The 18,381-nt window shown below is 44.0% G+C and overlaps 2 protein-coding genes across 8 annotated transcripts in view; one reads left to right on the top strand and one right to left on the bottom strand.

Moving 5' to 3' along the window:
- The window catches only part of LOC309378622 (uncharacterized protein), an 88,817-nt gene that overhangs the window by 31,806 nt on the left and 38,630 nt on the right, over positions 1-18,381 (top strand). The gene's annotated exons all lie outside the window — the stretch shown is intronic.
- LOC309378577 (uncharacterized protein) overlaps positions 244-18,381 on the bottom strand; it is a 75,552-nt gene continuing 57,414 nt past the window's right edge. For 2 of the 7 annotated variants that reach the window (XM_081926890.1, XM_081926892.1), the window contains exons 2-3: positions 11,138-11,310; positions 244-3,559 (exon numbers count right to left, since the gene is read on the bottom strand). In XM_081926890.1, the coding sequence (XP_081783016.1) occupies positions 616-3,381 (2,766 nt within the window). In that variant the 5' untranslated portion in view covers positions 3,382-3,559; positions 11,138-11,310 and the 3' untranslated portion in view covers positions 244-615. Of the gene's footprint in view, positions 3,560-4,591; positions 4,657-11,132; positions 11,311-11,949; positions 12,185-12,258; positions 12,382-18,381 lie in introns of those variants that run through there. The other 5 variants (XM_081926895.1, XM_081926893.1, XM_081926889.1 and 2 more) reach the window with 5 other exon arrangements.

The following is an 18,381-nucleotide window of genomic DNA, read 5'->3' as shown; positions in this document are numbered from 1 at the left end:
CACAAAAACTCTTTCCACACTCCATGCATTTAAATGGTTTCTCCCCTGTGTGAGCCCGTTGATGTGATCTAAGTTCTCCACTCTGACTGAAGCTCTTTCCACACTCCATGCATTCATATGGTTTCTCCCCTGTGTGAGTCCGTTGATGTTTTTTAAGGTCTGCACTCTGAGTGAAGCTATTTCCACATTCTATACATTTATATGGTTTCATCCCTGTGTGAATCTGTTGATGTTTTTTAAGTGTTCCACTCTTACTGAAGTCCTTTCCACACTCCATGCATTTAAATGGTTTCTCCCCTGTGTGACTCCGTTGATGTGATCTAAGGTTTGCACTCTGACTGAAATACTTTCCACAATCCATGCATTTAAATGTTTTCTCCCATGTGAGTCCATTGATGTGATCTAAGGTTTGCACTCTGACTGAAGCGCTTTCCACACTCCAAACATTCAAATGGTTTCTCCCCTGTGTGAGTCCGTTGATGTCTTCTAAGGCTTCCACTCTGACTGAAGCTCTTTCCACACTCCATACATTCATATGGTTTCTCCCCTGTGTGAGTCTGTTGATGTGATCTAAGGTTTCCACTATCACAAAAACTCTTTCCACACTCCATGCATTTAAATGGTTTCTCCCATGTGAGTCCATTGATGTGATCTAAGGTCTCCACTCTGACTGAAGCTCTTTCCACACTCCATGCATTTAAATGGTTTCTCCCCTGTGTGAGTCCGTTGATGTTTCCTAAGGTTTCCATTATCACTAAAGCTCTTTCCACACTCAATACATTCATATGGTTTCTCCCCTGTGTGACTCCGTTGATGTTGTCTAAGGTATCCACTCTGACTGAAGCTCTTTCCACACTCCAAACATTCAAATGGTTTCTCCCCTGTGTGAGTCCGTTTATGTCTTTTAAGGTCTGCATTCTGACTGAAGCTATTTCCACATTCTATACATTTATATGGTTTCATCCCTGTGTGAGTCTGTTGATGTTTTTTAAGTGTTCCACTCTTACTGAAGTCCTTTCCACACTCCATGCTTTTAAATCGTTTCATACCGATGTGAGCCTGTTGATGTCTTCTCAGGTTTACACTAAAACGGAATCTCTTTCCACACTCCATGCATTTAAATGGTTTCTCCCCTGTGTGACTCCGTTGATGTGATCTAAGGTTTGCACTCTGACTGAAGCTCTTTCCACACTCCATACATTCATATGGTTTCTCCCCTGTGTGAGTCCGTTGATGTGATCTAAGGTTTCCACTATCACTAAAGCTCTTTCCACACTCCATACATTCATATGGTTTCTCCCCTGTGTGAGTCCGTTGATGTTTTTTAAGGTCTGCACTCTGAGTGAAGCTCTTTCCACACTCCATGCATTTAAATGGTTTCTCCCCTGTGTGAATCCGTTGATGTCTTTTAAGGTCTGCATTCTGACTGAAGCTATTTCCACATTCTATACATTTATATGGTTTCATCCCTGTGTGAGTCTGTTGATGTTTTTTAAGTGTTCCACTCTTACTGAAGTCCTTTCCACACTCCATGCATTTAAATGGTTTCTCCCCTGTGTGACTCCGTTGATGTGATCTAAGGTTTGCACTCTGACTGAAGCTCTTTCCACACTCCATACATTCATATGGTTTCTCCCCTGTGTGAGTCCGTTGATGTGATCTAAGGTTTCCACTATCACTAAAGCTCTTTCCACACTCCATACATTTATATGGTTTCTCCCCTGTGTGAGTCCGTTGATGTCTTCTAAGGCTTCCACTATCACTAAAGCTCTTTCCACACTCCATACATTCATATGGTTTCTCCCCTGTGTGAGTCCGTTGATGTCTTTTAAGGTCTGCATTCTGACTGAAGCTATTTCCACATTCTATACATTTATATGGTTTCATCCCTGTGTGAGTCTGTTGATGTTTTTTAAGTGTTCCACTCTTACTGAAGTCCTTTCCACACTGCATGCTTTTAAATCGTTTCATACCGATGTGAGCCTGTTGATGTCTTCTCAGGTTTACACTAAAACGGAATCTCTTTCCACACTCCATACATTTATATGGTTTCTCCCCTGTGTGAGTCCGTTGATGTTGTCTAAGGTCTCCACTCTGACTGAAGCTCTTTCCACACTCCATGCATTTAAATGGTTTCTCCCCTGTGTGAGTCCGTTGATGTTTCCTAAGGTTTCCATTATCACTAAAGCTCTTTCCACACTCAATACATTCATATGGTTTATCCCCTGTGTGACTCCGTTGATGTGATCTAAGGTTTGCACTCTGACTGAAGCTCTTTCCACACTCCATACATTCATATGGTTTCTCCCCTGTGTGAGCCCGTTGATGTTGTCTAAGGTATCCACTCTGACTGAAGCTCTTTCCACACTCCAAACATTCAAATGGTTTCTCCCCTGTGTGAGTCCGTTGATGTCTTTTAAGTTCTGCATTCTGACTGAAGCTATTTCCACATTCTATACATTTATATGGTTTCATCCCTGTGTGAGTCTGTTGATGTTTTTTAAGTGCTCCACTCTTACTGAAGTCCTTTCCACACTCCATGCATTTAAATGGTTTCTCCCCTGTGTGACTCCGTTGATGTGATCTAAGGTTTGCACTCTGACTGAAGCTCTTTCCACACTCCATACATTCATATGGTTTCTCCCCTGTGTGAGTCCGTTGATGTCTTCTAAGGCTTCCACTATCACTAAAGCTCTTTCCACAATCCATACATTTAAATGGTTTCTCCCCTGTGTGAGTCCGTTGATGTCTTCTAAGGCTTCCACTATCACTAAAGCTCTTTCCACAATCCATACATTTAAATGGTTTCTCCCCTGTATGAGTCCGTTGATGTTGTCTAAGGTGTCCACTCTGACTGAATCTCTTTCCACAATCCAGGCATTCAAATGTTTTCTCCCCTGTGTGAGTCCGTTTGTGCAATTTAAGGTTTCCACTCTGACTGAAGTTCTTCCCACACTCCCTGCACGTAAAACGTTTTCTCTCTCTGTGAGTCCGCTGGTGTGTTCTAAGTTTTGCATTCAAACAGAAGCTCTTTCTGCACTCCATACCTTTAAGTGGGTGATCCCCTGTGTGACTCCGTTGATGTGATCTAAGGTGTGCACTCCGATTGAAACTTTTTCCACAATCCATACATTTAAATCGTTTCATACCAATGTGAGCCTGTTGATGTCTTCTCAGCTTTCCACTAAAATGGAATCTCTTTCCACACTCCATACATTTATGTGGTTTCTCCCCTGTGTGAGTCCGTTGATGTTCCCTAAGGTTTCCATTATCACTAAAGCTCTTTCCACACTCAATACATTCATATGGTTTCTCTCCTGTGTGAGTCTGTTGATGTTTCCTAAGGTTTCCACTATCACTAAAGCTCTTTCCGCACCCCATACCTTTAAATGGGTTCTTTCCTGTTTGTGTTCCTTGATGTGAACTGTGTGCTCATTCAGTGAAGCAGATTCCACATTTCACACATTTTAATGGCTATTCCTAATGAAACAAAAGGTGCCTTGTCCCCTGCAATTCTGTCTTCTCCATCACCTTTTTCAGAGTGGGCAAAAAGGAAATGCTGTTTGGGTTTCAGGAAAGAGAACACGGGGGGGGGGGGAAAGGACACATCAACCGCCATTAGCACCTTCTCTTATTTCAACATCTCCCACATTCTCCCATGTCCTCCCCATCTTCCCAATTTTTAGGAAATGAAAATGGTATGATGTCAAATGGTAGCAATGCATCAGCAACCTGATTATAATCCTCAATAATCTTTAATAACACAGCATGATCTTGGAATACCGTCCTCTGAGAATGCCTTTCAAATCAAGTGTTTGCCCCCGTTTCCACCTCTAGATCTTCATGAATCACCTGCACAGTCCCACTGACCTCAGGAGGTCCATATGGACCATTTTGGGAGACCCAGGCCTTCATCTCTTCCAGGGACTGTTGTCTGGGTCAGTCAGAGAACTAGTGACAAGGCTTGGTGCTTGGGGTCAGCTGAATGGGTGCTCAGGGAAGCTCCTGTTCTTGGAGATGGACCTCTGTCTACATGCATCACATTGCATGGAGAGAGCAGGAGAAGCAGAAGGAAAGCAGCTGGCACTTGGAAATCCCAGGCGGAAACACCCACCCCAATGGTTCTTTATAATGATGATGTGCTGCCTGATCCTCTGCTTGTCTTCTGACAGAGGACTATCCTAATCTGGCACTGAAAAGCAGGATATTCAAGGCAAGGAGATAACTGTACTTAATGGTAGGTAGCCATATTGGTCTGACGCAGTTGAAGTAAAAAAAGTAACAAAAATAGTCCAGTAGCACCTTAGGGATCAACTAAGTTTCTTCTAGGTATAAGCTTTCGTGTGCATGCACACTTCTTCATATAGTGATGGGTAGTGGGAGATGGTAGTAAGAGTACCTTCTGAGAAAAACCCCACCCCACCCTCCCACGATATACAAGGGTCTGGTGACATCTGTTTCAGTGTATCTTAAGAAGTGTGCATGCAGACGAAAGCTTATACTCAGGACAATCTTAGTTGGTCTCTAAGGTCCTACTGGGCTATTTTTTAATTTTGTATTTCAAATATGTCCAACCAACACGGCTACCTACCTGAATCTAGATGTCATGGGGTGTTGGGGAGCAGTAGTTCCTTTGGTGGGGGACATGTCCTGCACCTCCTGGGGTCATTTCCCCACCCTTCATGCCCACCCTGCACTCAGCTCCTACCTGTGGCTTCCAGAAGCTGTCAGCATGCAACAGGGGTTCAAACAACGGCTTCCACCGGCCGGCTAAACCAGGTGAGGAAAGCTGATGGGTCTCAAATCCTTGGGGGGCTGGGGAATTCTGCAAGCCCTGGTGGATGGAGAGGAGGAGAACAACCGTGAATCCCACAGTCCAGAAGGCAGATTCTGCCCGTGCGGAAGAGGAACGTGAAGGGCAGGTGGGGCACGTCCCCCTGGAGGCTTGTTATCTAGTCCTAGGGTTACTCTGACATTGAACTATATATAGTATAGTATAAATTACAGTATTGAAATGCGCCTGCTCCCACTTCCTATTCTGATATTACTCAACTCTGTTTGTCTGTTTCTTACTTGAGTGCTGTTTTGGTATGCTAAGTCAGGGTTTTACTGTAAATTAAGTTTTTGCTATTTTGGGGATCCTTTTATGCTTATCCGTCTTCGGTAACAAATTTCTCAGCTGAATTTTTTTTTGCTGCCTCTGTGTTTTCTCCTACTCTGCTAACTATACATCGATCATTATGGAGGAGCAAGATCTGCAACCTAAAGCCATAAACAACCTCAGCCCTGTGGACCTGAAGGAGCATCTTCACCCACATCGCTCAGTCCGGATAGGGAGGTCCACCTCTGAGGGTCTTCTGCTGGTTCCCTTGCTGTTAGAAGTGAAGTTCCAGGGAACCAGGCAGAGGGCCTCCTGCCCCATGGAATGCCCTCCCTTCCGAGGGCAAGGAGGTAGGCAACCATCTGACATTTAGAAGACAGCTGTATCAGGAGGTTTTTAATGTTTGATGTTTTACTGTCTTGTATATGTACTGTAGGGACGCGGTTGGCGCTGTGGGTTAAACCACAGAGCCTAGGGCTTGCCGATCAGAAGGTCAGCGGTTCGAATCCCCGTGACGGGGTGAGCTCCCGTTGCTCGGTCCCTGCTCCTGCCCACCTAGCAGTTCAAAAGAACATCAGAGTGCAAGTAGATAAATAGGTACCGCTCTGGCGGGAAGGTAAACGGCGTTTCCGTACAGTGCTCTGGTTCGCCAGAAGCGGCTTAGTCCTGCCGGCCACATGACCTGGAAGCTGCACACCGGCTTCCTCAGCTAGTAAAGCGAGATGAGCGCCGCAACCCCAGAGTCGTCCGCGACTGGACCTAATGGTCAGGGGTCCCTTTACCTTTACCTATATGTACTATAAGCTGCCCAGAGCGGCTGGGGGAAAAGACGAATACTATAACGTCTAGAGTGGTACCTCGGATTACAGGCGCTTCAGCTTACAGACTCTGCTAACCCAGAAATAGTACCTTTTGTTAAGAACTTTGCTTCAGGATGAGAACAGAAATTGCACGGCGGCAGCAGGAGGCCCCATTAGCTAAAGTGGTCTCCAGGTTAAGAACAGTTTCAGATAAAGAACGGACCTCCAGAACGAATTCACTTCTTAACCCGAGGTACCACTGAACTATTATTGTGCTGCGAAGGGGTGGAGATGGGGCGCCCACCCACGAGGGTGGAAAGAAAGGGGTGGGGGGACAGGAGCCCCCACTTTCCAGGGATCCCTCTCTGGTCACCTTGAAGGGGGCGCTTCCTTGCCCCGGGGGTGCCCCCTCCTACCTCCGCCCTTGGCACCCCCTGCACCCAGAGTGCCGGGATCCTGGCCCCACGGAGGGCACCTGGGGGAGCTGGCGGGGGTCTCTGGGTCCTTACACCCCCCCTCTCCGCCCCCCGCTGCCCCTTTACCTCTTTGTCCTCGCTCCTGATTCTCATTTCTTTCCTGCAACATCCACGGGGGTGTGTGGATCCTCCTCTTCCCATCCTCCTCCCCTTTCTGAAAGCGCCCCCCCCCTAGAGCTACGGATGAGAACAGAAATACACAGTGGCAGGAGGAGGCCCCATTAGCTAAAGTGGTGCTTCAGGTTAAGAACAGTTTCAGGTTAAGAATGGACCTCCAGAACGAATTCAGTTCTTAACCCGAGGTACCACTGTACTATTATTATTATTATTATTATTATTATCATGTGATAATAATACAGCTCTCTATAAACGCTATGGCTCAAATCTAGCTGAAGATGCCCCTCTTCCATTGAGAATAGGGAGGAATTCTAAGGACATCATTATTAATAAAGCGGGAGGAAAACTCCTACAATTGGTTTTAGAATTGAACCTCTCATTTTTGAATGGCTCAATGTGGCCGGATATTCCAGGAAATTTTACTTTTAGCTCCAAAAGGGGTAGGAGCGTCATCGACTATTCTCTAGTTTCCGTTGAAATGTTAAATGAAATTGCCTCTTTTACAGTTGTACCTCGCTCAGAGAGTGACCATTTCCCAATAGTTTTAGAGATGTACAGGAATCCTAGAAATAATGATATTAGACCTCCTATTATTGATAAGACTATTTATGCCAAAAGAATTTATATTAGTGATAAAAATAGGGAGGATCTATTAGCAGTATTTGAAAATAACCCAGTTCTTCCGGAACCTGTGGCTAACCAAAATTTGCTGCCCTTGGAGGATAATGATTGTTACTATAAGACTATCCAGGAATTATTTTCTTCTTTTTTAGACTCTCAGTCCAGCAACAAACCTTTAAATAAGTATAACTGGTTTGATAAAGATTGTATTAACTATAAGAAAGAACTTAGAACTTGTCTAAAAGAAGCCTACATTACCAACTTTCAAGATCTCTGGAAGACTTATTTTGAAATGAAAAATGCTTTTAAGAACATACTCCTGGGAAAAAAAATCTGAGTTTGCACTAGCCAAATGGTCTAAAATGGTTACTGCATTAGAAATTAAAGATACTAAAACTTTTTGGTCACTTCTCTCAATAAAAGATACCACTGAGCTCCCTAATATAAGCGATGAGGTTTGGATTTCACATTTTACTGCTGTTTTTTATGATCACCAAGTTTGTAAAAAGGAAAATTTTAAAGTTTCTTTAAAATTTCAAATTACTGTTGAGGAGATGAAAAGGATAATCCTTTCGTTTAAGCAAGGGAAATCACCGGGTATGGATGGCATCCCAATAGACCTGTTGAGATTAGATATAGAATGGTGGGCCATTAAACTTGTGCCGCTTTTTAATTCTATCAATCAGCCCTTGTACCTAAGTCGTGGAACAACTCAATAGTGGTACCGATTTTTAAAAAAGGTGATAGGAATTGCCAAGAGAATTACAGGCCTATAAGTTTGCTACCATGCATAAGCAAAATCTATGCCAAATCTCTGCTTATTAAATTGGAAGAATGGATACTGACAAAAGGCCTACCTGGTAAAGAGCAGGCTGGTTTTAAGGCAGGCTCGTCAACTCTTGACCAGTGTCTAGTGTTAAGTCATCTTGTGGATAAATACCGTATTTTTCGCTCTATAACACGCACCTGACCATAACACGCACATCGTTTTTAGAGGAGGAAAACAAGGGAAAAAACATTCTGAATGAAACAGTGGATGTATCATTTTTGTGCTTCATGCTGTGGCCACAGACATGTGATCTGATGGTGAATTTGGGGTGACCCAATGCAAAAATCCTGAGAATCCCTGTGGATCCATGCTTTGTAACCACTTTTTTGCACCATTGCAGCCCCAGGCAACAGTGGGTGTGTGATTTTTGGGGGGCAGGCTGTAGCCATGGACATGCTATGTGCTCTAATGGTGAATTTGGGCTGACCCAATGCAAAGATCCTGAGGATCCATGTGGATCCATGCTTTGTAACCACGTTTTTGCACCATTGCAGCCCCAGGCAACAGTGGGTGCGTGATTTTTGGGGGGCAGGCTGTAGCCATGGACATGCTATGTGATCTGATGGTGAATTTGAGGTGACCCAATGCAAAGATCCTGAGGATCCATGTGGATCCATGCTTTGTAACCACGTTTTTGCACCATTGCAGCCCTGTTTTTGCATCAGATCATTGCTATGTGCTCTGATGGTGAATTTGGGCTGACCCAATGCAAAGATCCTGAGGATCCATGTGGATCCATGCTTTGTAACCACGTTTTAAGTGGGGAGGGAAGGAAAAATATAGAAGGGACAAGGAGCACGGGAGGGGTGTGCGGAGAAGCAGCTGGCTAAGAATGCAGGAGAGGGGTTTAAAGGGGGGGGACGAAGGCAAAAGTCCACCCACCCACTCAAGCCAGCCCTCCCTCTATCCCTCTCTCTCTCTCTCATCTGCATGTTTTCCGCTGCCTGCCGAGTCCCTAGACGCAGCAGCAGCAGCAGCAGCAGCACCGGAGCGGACGCTCTGCTTTCCTCTCTACTTGCCTGGAGGGGAGGGGATTTCACTGCTCTTTCTTCCGTCTGAGCAAACAGCAACTGAAACAGAACGGGGTGGGCAGTAAGACCCTGAGGCAAAATGCAGGAAAGCAGCAGCCTTCTCTCCTCCGTGACGGCACAATATGATTTTTGCCTGATTTTTGCCATGCACTTGGGACAAACGGCTCCAGGGACCACACATTCGCTCTATAACACGCACAGACATTTCCCCTTACTTTTTAGGAGAAAAAATCTGCGTGTTATAGAGGGAAAAATACGGTATGTCATGAGAAATAAACGGAAACTCTTTGTGGCATTTGTGGATTTAAAAAGTGCCTTTGATTCGGTTGACCGCAACAAACTATGGACTAAACTAGAACACCTTGGTATTGACCCACATTTACTTACACTGATTCAAAGTTTACATTCTAATAACCAAATATATGTTAAAGTATCAAAAGATGGTAGACTTGCAGGTCCTATTCTGAATAATCGTGGAGTTAGGCAAGGCTGTATATTGGCCCCTACCCTATTTAATCTTTTTTTATCTGACCTACCATTATTCCTTCAAAACGCAACCACTCATACTCCTTATTTAAACAATTGCCCACTCTCTCTACTACTTTATGCAGATGATGCTGTAATTATTTCACTCTCTGTTTTGGGTTTAAAAAAAATTATTTAAGAGTTTCTCAAACTACTGCTCTCTTAATAATCTCAAAATTAATTATGATAAGACAAAGACTATGCAATTCAGAAAGAGGGGGAACCCAAAAGGATGTATAATTAATGGACATCTAATACAGGAAGTTAAGCACTTCAATTATCTGGGAATCACATTCAAAAATAATATGAATTGGAATACACATATATGTGCTGCTATAGCTAAGGCCAAAGTGACAGCCCACCATATAAAATCCTATTTTTTTTTCTCCAGTAGGAAACAGATTCATCCCAGCTGTATTGCAAGTGAATGATATGAAACTTTGTGCCCAACTTCTATACGGCACACCAGTGTGGATTTCAGGTGACCTCAAGAGGTTGGATAAATTTCACGCTTCCCTTCTGAGGTCATTATTAGGACTTGCAAACTCAGTAAAATATGAAACAATATGTTGTGAGCTGGGAATATTGCCTTTATCAGTTAGAGCATGGCTGAGGACCTTGAAATATTGGATCTTCCTCCATTATAGAGCCCTATCCCCTAATTCTCTACTTTACGATCTTTTAAGTGATAGTGCAATCTACAATCTATCACTGATATGTAGGAGAAAACTGGATTCTATAGGGCTCATTCTAACTGACTTTGAAATCTCTGATCCCAAAGATACATGGGAAATTATTAGGAAGACCCTCACAGAAAAAAGTGCTCTCGCCATGCTTGAGGTTGCAAAGCACAGCACCTGCTCTCCCATTCACTTAAATCTCCCTTTGTGTAGAGATTTCCAAAAGGGATACATGACAAATCTGAACAATCATGAATCGTATAGGCTGTTTATGTTGGCCAGATTCAACATGTTTCCCTCGGTGGTAGTGAGAGGAAGATATTTAGTTATCCCAGAGTCTGAGCGTCTCTGCAGGTGCGGGAAAAGGGAACTCGATACTCTGGAGCATATATTCTTCTCCTGTGATTTTGGTAGTTATGCCAGAATACAATTATATGAGGCCCTAAAATTCAAAAAACAGATTTGTACTCAACCAACGGTCCAGGACATGCTGGCGGACGGCGATGATCAAGTTACTTTAATAGTGGCTGAATTTTTGAGAGCTGTCCATGATGAAAGAATGGGCCATGATAAAGAGACTTAGTGGTTTCTAATGGTAGGTGATGTTGCTGTGTTGTATTTTTATTTCATATTAAATTGTATTATATTATTCATGTACATTGATTAGTTTCTGGGAGTTAAGAATAGGACTAGGATAAATTGTGTTTGCTGCACCCATATTCTATACAGTTTGTATATGTTGTTTATCAATGTGTGGTGTGCTATGCCTAATAAAGGATTTTGAATTGAAAAAAAATGTGATTTTTTTTTTGGTAGTTATTTTGGAATTCGTACTGCAATATCAGCTCACGAAATGTTATGCATGGAGAAAATCACAGGGTTGCCGTAAATTATAATCCCACCCACAAACTCTCATTCACATACAGTCTGTAAATTTGGGAAGGTCACACACCTCACCTGTGCTAATACTGGCAGTCTTTGGCCTGCACAGGCACACCTGGTGTGTAGAGCCTCCAGCCACAGGCACTGTCTATCCTGAAAATGGGTCCTTTGACTGGGAAGATTCATGCAGTCGCTGTCATTGGATGATGAAGGATTGTATCTCAGCTTGTCAGTCACTCTGACATTTCCTACAAAGAATAAGAGGAACAGAAATCCTTTTGAGGTGCAACTTCTATATCAGCCCTGAGATCAATTCCATGGACTCTGCACCTGTTTCTGATGACAGGTGTACATTATTCTCATCCTCAGTGGAAAAGACAATAAAGATGGAAGCCTGAGAGAGAGGAAAAGGTTTCTGGCTGCTTCCTGGGTGGGATTGGGGAAACAAAGAGCCGCTTCTGAGAAGCCCCTCCCCTCCCCTCTTCCTCTCGGGATTTCCTCTCCTTTCCAGGGGACGAATGGTTGGACTGGGCAGAATCACTGCGTCTGGACAGGGCAGGGACAGGGCGGGAAGAGGATGGAGCTTGTAGGAAGGAAGGGTGGGGGGACTGGACCCCCCACTTTCCAGTGATCCTTCTCTGGTTGCCTTGAAGGGGGGCCAATTCCTGGGTGGGAGGGAGAAGCCAAGGCAGCCCCTCCGGAGATTCATCGTGGGCGTCATGATGGAGATGTCTCCCCAAAGACTGGTCTTCCTCTCTCCCCCCCCCCCCCATTGCTGCGCTTCCCTGACCCGACGGTGCCTCCTCCCTTCTCCCCCCATTTCCATGACCCCCTCTCTTTCTCCCGAAGTCTCCACTGCACCCAGACGCCCCCTTGGGCCGGCTCACCCCTCGCCAGGCGCAACCCATCTCTCCGGCCCTAATGCCCCTCAAGACGAGCCGGGGAGGGACAGGGGGGTCTCTATCCAGGCGCCTCCCGCACCCCTTAACCCTTTCCTGGCCCGCTTCTCTCCGCGCCCCAGGGATGCCTGCGCGGGGAAAAGGGGGCCAGGGAGTCCTCGTGGGTGGGCGCCCCATCTCCGCCCCTGCGAGGAAAGCCGCCTTGGCAGCACGAGTGCCGGGATCCAGGCCCCACGGAAGGTGCTTGGCGGGGTCTCTGGGTCCTCTTCTCCCCTCCCCCCCCCGTGACCCCTTTACCTCTTTGTCCTCGCTGCCGATCCTACCTTCCTTTCCTGCAACATCCACGTGGGTGGGTGGGGGGATTTACCTGCCGCCCCTCCTCCCCTTTCCGAAAGCGCGCGGCCCTAGAGCTACGGCGCAGAGAAGGGGCGGGATCTGGGGTTGTGGGGGGTGCGGGGTGAGAGAAGGAGGTGCCGGGAAGGGAGGGAAAGGATTGAGGGGGCGGGAAGAAGGTTTCCCCCCTCCCCTCTTCCTTCTGGATCAGGAGAGCGGGGGAGGGGCTGATCCCGGAGATCCAGCAGCAAAGAGGGGTTCCCCCCCCCACAAGTGCAACATCTTCCCCTCCCCCACCCCACGAGCTTAGATCCCTCCGTGTTTTAGGTATTGGTGCTGTTCAAACCAGGAATGGAGGGGGGCAGCTAAACGACTCCCCCAAATCCCAGCTCCCCACCCCAACTTCTAAGGCCAGGACAAGGACCCTGAACACAGGCCCCGTCCAGGCACAGCAGCCAAGAGGCTCAGCAAAGCAGCCGATACAATTGGAGCCAGAAGCGGATTCCAAAATCTGAGGGATCCCTTGGACCAGAAACAAGGAGACCAGCCAGGAAGAGGAGAGCAAAAGAGCAGCCAGTCGGCTTGGTCTTGATGGAAGACTGTCTCCACAGGACTCCCACCTGCCACCAGGTGGAATAAGATGGAAGCCCCCAAGAAAAGAAGACCCCAACTTTTATTAGCTGCTAATCCCCCATGCTACACCCCCAAGACTACATCATGACTACATCACTGAGACATCACAAAGAGGAGGGGTTCAGGGTGGAGGAGGAGGAGGAGGAGGAGGAGAAGAAGAAGAAGAAGAGGAGGAGGAGTTTGGATTTCATATCCCGCTTTATCACTACCATAGGCGCCGACTCCATGGGGCTTGAGGGGGCCCGAGCCCCCTCAAAAATTCGTTTGGGGGGGCTCCGCCCCCCCAATAATCTCCGGCGCCCCTCCAGCAGAGCGCCATCGCCGCCCCTCCCCCAGCCCAAAATGCACAGGGAGGGGCGGGCTGCATGCCTCCTGCCCTCCCTCCCGAGCAAAAGCTCCACCCAATTTCCTTTGGAGCTGATTAATAGGCGCAGCACGCTCTCCCCTATTCGCTCACGAGGAGGCGGCGCCACTTTATTTGCATATTCATGAGCTTATTTATTATTCATGAGCTTTCCCGGGGGCCCCCCAATATTTTTTATAAGTCCGCGTCCCTGATCACTACCCGAAGGAGTCTCAAAGTGGCTAACATTCTCCTTTCCCTTCCTCCCCCCCAACAAACACTCTGTGAGGTAAGTAGGGCTGAGAAACTTTAGAGAAGTGTGACTTCTCTGAAGGAGGAGGAGTTGTGGTGGTAACCTGAGGGTCTTGTCACCTGTCTGGTTCCTCCTTCCCCTCCCCATGATTACATTCCTTTTTTTTAAAAAATAAATATTTATTGGAGTTTTTAATAAAGGAAATACAAAAATAATAAACAGCATTGCTTTGTTTTTACAAAATTTCATAACATCTTTAGACTTCCTCACGTCTCCCGCTCCCACTTACATCATTAATAAGTTTTTTCAAGCAAATTATCATCTTATTTGCAATTTTATAACCACTCATTTAATTACAATATAATAGTTCTCCTACAGATATTGTTTCTCTTAATCTCGCTTATCATCAAATTCTGATCCAGTTTAGTGATGGCCAATTATTTATAACCAAGCATCCTTCTTAACATTCCACTAAATCACAATATTTCTGTAGGTAAATCTTAAATTTCTTCCAATCTTCTTCGGTCCTTTCTTCTCCCAGGTCTCGAATTCTGCCAGTCATCTCCGCCAGCTGCATATAGTCCATCAGTTGCATCTGCCATTCTTCCAGTGTGGGTAGATCTTGAGTTTTCCAGTTCTTAGCGAGAAGTATCCTTGCTGCTGTTGTTGCATACATAAAGAATGTTCTATCCTTCTTTAACACCTTCTGGTCGACAATACCCAGAAGAAAGGCCTCTGGTTTCTTAGTGAAGGTATACTTAAATACCTTTTTCAACTCATTATATATCATTTCCCAGAAGGTCTTCACTTTAGGGCAGGTCCACCAGAGGTGAAAGAATGTTCCTTCATTTTCTTTACATTTCCAGCATTTGTTATCAGACAAATGGTATATTTTGGCAAGTTTTACTGGGGTCATGTACCATCTGTATATCATTTTCATTACATTTTCCTTCAAAGCATTACATGCAGTAAAGTTCAGCCCAGTGGTCCACAACCTTTCCCAATCTTCAAACATAATGTTATGCCCAATATCCTGTGCCCATTTTATCATAGCCGACTTAACCATTTCGTCTTGTGTATTCCATTTCAACAGCAAGTTATACATTCTTGAAAGTATCTTAGTCTTAGGTTCTAACAATTCTGTTTCCAACTTCGATTTCTCCACCTGGAACCCTAACTTTTTGTCACTTTTGAAAATTTCTTTAATCTGAGCGTAGTGTAACCAGTCTCGCACTTTATCCCTCATTTTCTCCATACTCTGCAATTTCCAATTATTTCCATCTTTTTCTAGCAGTTCCCAATATTTTGGCCAGTAGGCTTCCATATTGGGTCTTTTTCGGGCCTTAGCTTCCAAAGGTGAAAGCCACCTTGGAGTTTTATTTTCCAATAAGTCTTTATATTTTGTCCAGACATTGAACACTGCTTTTCTGACAATATGGTTCTTAAAGGCCTTATTGATCTTAACCTTGTCATACCATAAGTATGCATGCCAACCAAAAGCATTGTTATAACCTTCCAAATCCAACACGTCAGTGTCTTCGAGAAGTAACCAGTCTTTTAGCCAGCAGAAAGCTGCGGCTTCATAGTACAACCTTAAGTCTGGCAGGGCAAAGCCCCCTCTTTCTTTCGCATCTGTTAATATCTTAAACTTAATTCTGGGCTTTTTGCCCTGTCAGACAAATTTGGAAATATCTCTCTGCCACCTCCGAAAACACTCCGTTTTGTCCACAATTTGCAATGTTTGAAACAGAAACAACATTTTTGGCAATACATTCATCTTAATAGCAGCAATTCGGCCTAACAAAGAAAGCTTCAGTTTTGTCCAGCTATCCAAGTCTCTCTTAATTTCAGACCAGCATTTTTCATAATTATCCTTAAATAGACTCAGATTTTTTGCTGTTATGTTTACCCCTAGGTACTTTACCTTTTTCACCAATGATAGTTCTGTTTCTCTCTGAAACCGTTCTGACTCTGTGTCTGTCATGTTTTTACCCAACACCTTCGTCTTTTGTTTATTTAGCTTAAATCCCGCCACCCGACCAAAATCATGTATCAGTTGTAATACTCTTTTCGTACTAGATTCTGGCTCCTGCAGTGTCAAAACTAGGTCATCTGCAAAAGCTTTGAGTTTATATTGTTTCGCTCCGACCTGAATCCCTTGCACCAACCGGTCCCCTCTGATCAAGTTCAAGAGCACCTCCAAAACTGAGATAAATAACAGAGGGGAAATCGGGCAGCCTTGTCGTGTTCCTTTTTCAATTTTAAATTCTTCTGTTACCACATTGTTAACTATCAATTTTGCCTTTTGTTCTGAATATATCGCATCAATCCCATTTTCAAAACCCCGCCCCACTCCCATTTCTTTTAAATTTCCCTTCATGAATTTCCAAGAGATGTTGTTGAAGGCCTTCTCCGCATCTATGAAAATTAGCACTGCTTTGGTGTTTATGTCTGTTTGCAAAAGTTCCAAAATATCAATAATGTTCCTTGTATTCGCAAACATGTGTCTACCTGGGAGAAAGCCAGCCTGATCTTTATGAATTACTTCGTTTAAAACTCTTTTAAGTCTACCTGCCAAAACATCAGCAAATATTTTGTAATCCACATTTAAAAGGGAGATGGGGCGATAGTTCTTAAGTTGTGTTTTTTCAATTTCTGATTTTGGTATCAATGTGATAAAAGCTTCCTTCCACGATTCCGGCGCCTTCTTTCCCTCCAGAATTTCGTTGCTGACCTCCAACAGTGGTTGAATCAAATAGTCACTCAATGTCTTATAGTACTTGGAGGTCAAGCCATCTGGCCCTGGAGATTTGCCCGGTTTCATGTTCTGAATGGCATGTTCAATCTCTTGTCGTGTTATTTGACTGTTCAGGAGTAGTCTATTTTCTTGTGAGAGTTTTTTAAGTCCATTTTTTTCCAAAAATTGTTCAATCTCAACCTCATTTTGCGGCCCTTGAGTATATAGTTTCTTAAAATATTTCTGGAAGGATTTTCTAATCTCCACGGGGTTCTGGATATTTCTTCCTTCAATTTCCAAATTTGTTACTGTATTCAACTTTTGTCTCTTCTTCAACTGCCAAGCCAGCAGTTTCCCACATTTATTTGCCGATTCAAACGTTTTTTGTTTCATTGATTTAATCTTCCATTCTATTTCCTGGTTTATCAGTTTAGAATATTGTGCCTGGTGAAGTTTAATTTCTCTCAGAATCAGCTGTGACTTCGGGTTTGTTCTTAACTTCTTCTCTAGTTCTTTAATTTTCTCCAAAATCTTGTCTTTCTTTTCATTTTGTTTTCTTTTCTTTATAACATTCTGTTGTATCAAGAACCCTCTCATCACGGCTTTACTTGCGTCCCAAATTGTTCTTTTTTCCACCGTAGTGTTCAAATTTATCTCAAAATAGTCCTTCAAAACTTTTTGGGCCTTCTTGATGATCTCCTGATCTCTAAATAAGTTGTCATTCATCTTCCATCTAAAGGAACCGGTTGGTAATAATGTCATATCCATTTTCAATGCGTTATGGTCGGAGCAGGTCTTTGGGCAGATTTCCACTTTCCTGACATTAGGTGCCAGACCTCTAGTAATCCATATTTGGTCGATTCTTGTCCAAGTCAGATGGGCTTCAGAGAAGAATGTTCCTTCTTTTCCCAAGGGGTTTCTCGTTCTCCAAATATCAATCCAGTCCATATTGTCTGTCATTTCGAAAAAAGTCTTTGGTAGTCTGCCATCTTTAGTGACTTTTTGGCTTTGCGACTTATCCATGTTAGTTGATACGATCCCGTTCATATCTCCCATCATGATGATGTTGTCATAGTGCAGATATTCCAGCATGCTCTCATGCAACTTCTTATAAAATTCCGATTTCCCTTCATTTGGTGCGTAGATTCCTAATAGCATAATTTTTTCTCCTTGATGTTGTATTTCAATTGCCAAAATTCTGCCATGTTCATCTTTAAATAACAATTTAGGTGAAAGGCTCTCTTTTGCATATATCACCACCCCTCTCTTCTTTACTCTGTCTGAAGATATAAATTCCTGACCAAGTCTTTTATTTACTAATACTTTTCTGTGGAGCCTAGTCACATGTGTTTCTTGCAAACAAATAATGTCCAATTGTTCCTTTTTTAATATATGAAATTTTTTTTTCCTTTTTTCCGGAATGTTGCAGCCATTTATGTTCCAGCTCAGAAGTTGCAGAGACATCCTGAATAAATCTGGTTATTTTTCAGGGGGTGGTACCTTGTTCGCTGGGTCTTCAGGGTCCAAGGCTGCAGGTGCCTTTGGTGCTCCAGGCCCTGGAAGTGATCCAAGTCCTTTATGAAGGTCTTCTCCGTACTGGTGCAGAAACTTGTCTCTGTCTTCCAATGTTCTAATTTTGATCTTCCTCCCTCTAAAAGTAAAAGATAATCCTTGAGGGAAGTCCCACCTAAAGATGATTGAGTTGCTCCTCAGTAGTCTTGCTAGTTCCAAATACTCAGATCTCAAATCCAAAAGCTGTCTAGGAATGTCCTTGTAAATTTCAATTCTTTTACCCAAAATGTCCAGTGATTTTTCGTAGTGTAGGCCCAGAATCTTATCCCTCTCCTCCTTTGATCTCAATGTTATCAGGCAGTCTCTGGGTTTGTCTTTTCTTGTCAATCTTCCAAGTCTGAAAGCTGATGTAATTTTAAAATCTTTCTCCTCAAAGTTCCAGTGCTTGGAGAATATTTTGGTCAGAAACTCAGCCAATTTGTCTTCTTCTACTTCCGGTACAAATCTTATCCTTAAGTTAGTCTCCCTATTTTTCAATTCAATCATCGAGAGATAGGTCTGATGTTCACCTACTTGTTTGTTGAGTGGTCTCATCTCTTTTTCTAGCTT

This window comes from Podarcis melisellensis (assembly GCF_964234715.1).
Source record: "Podarcis melisellensis genome assembly, chromosome: 10".
NCBI lineage: Eukaryota > Metazoa > Chordata > Lepidosauria > Squamata > Lacertidae > Podarcis > Podarcis melisellensis.
This window is presented reverse-complemented; position numbering and strand designations above follow the sequence as displayed.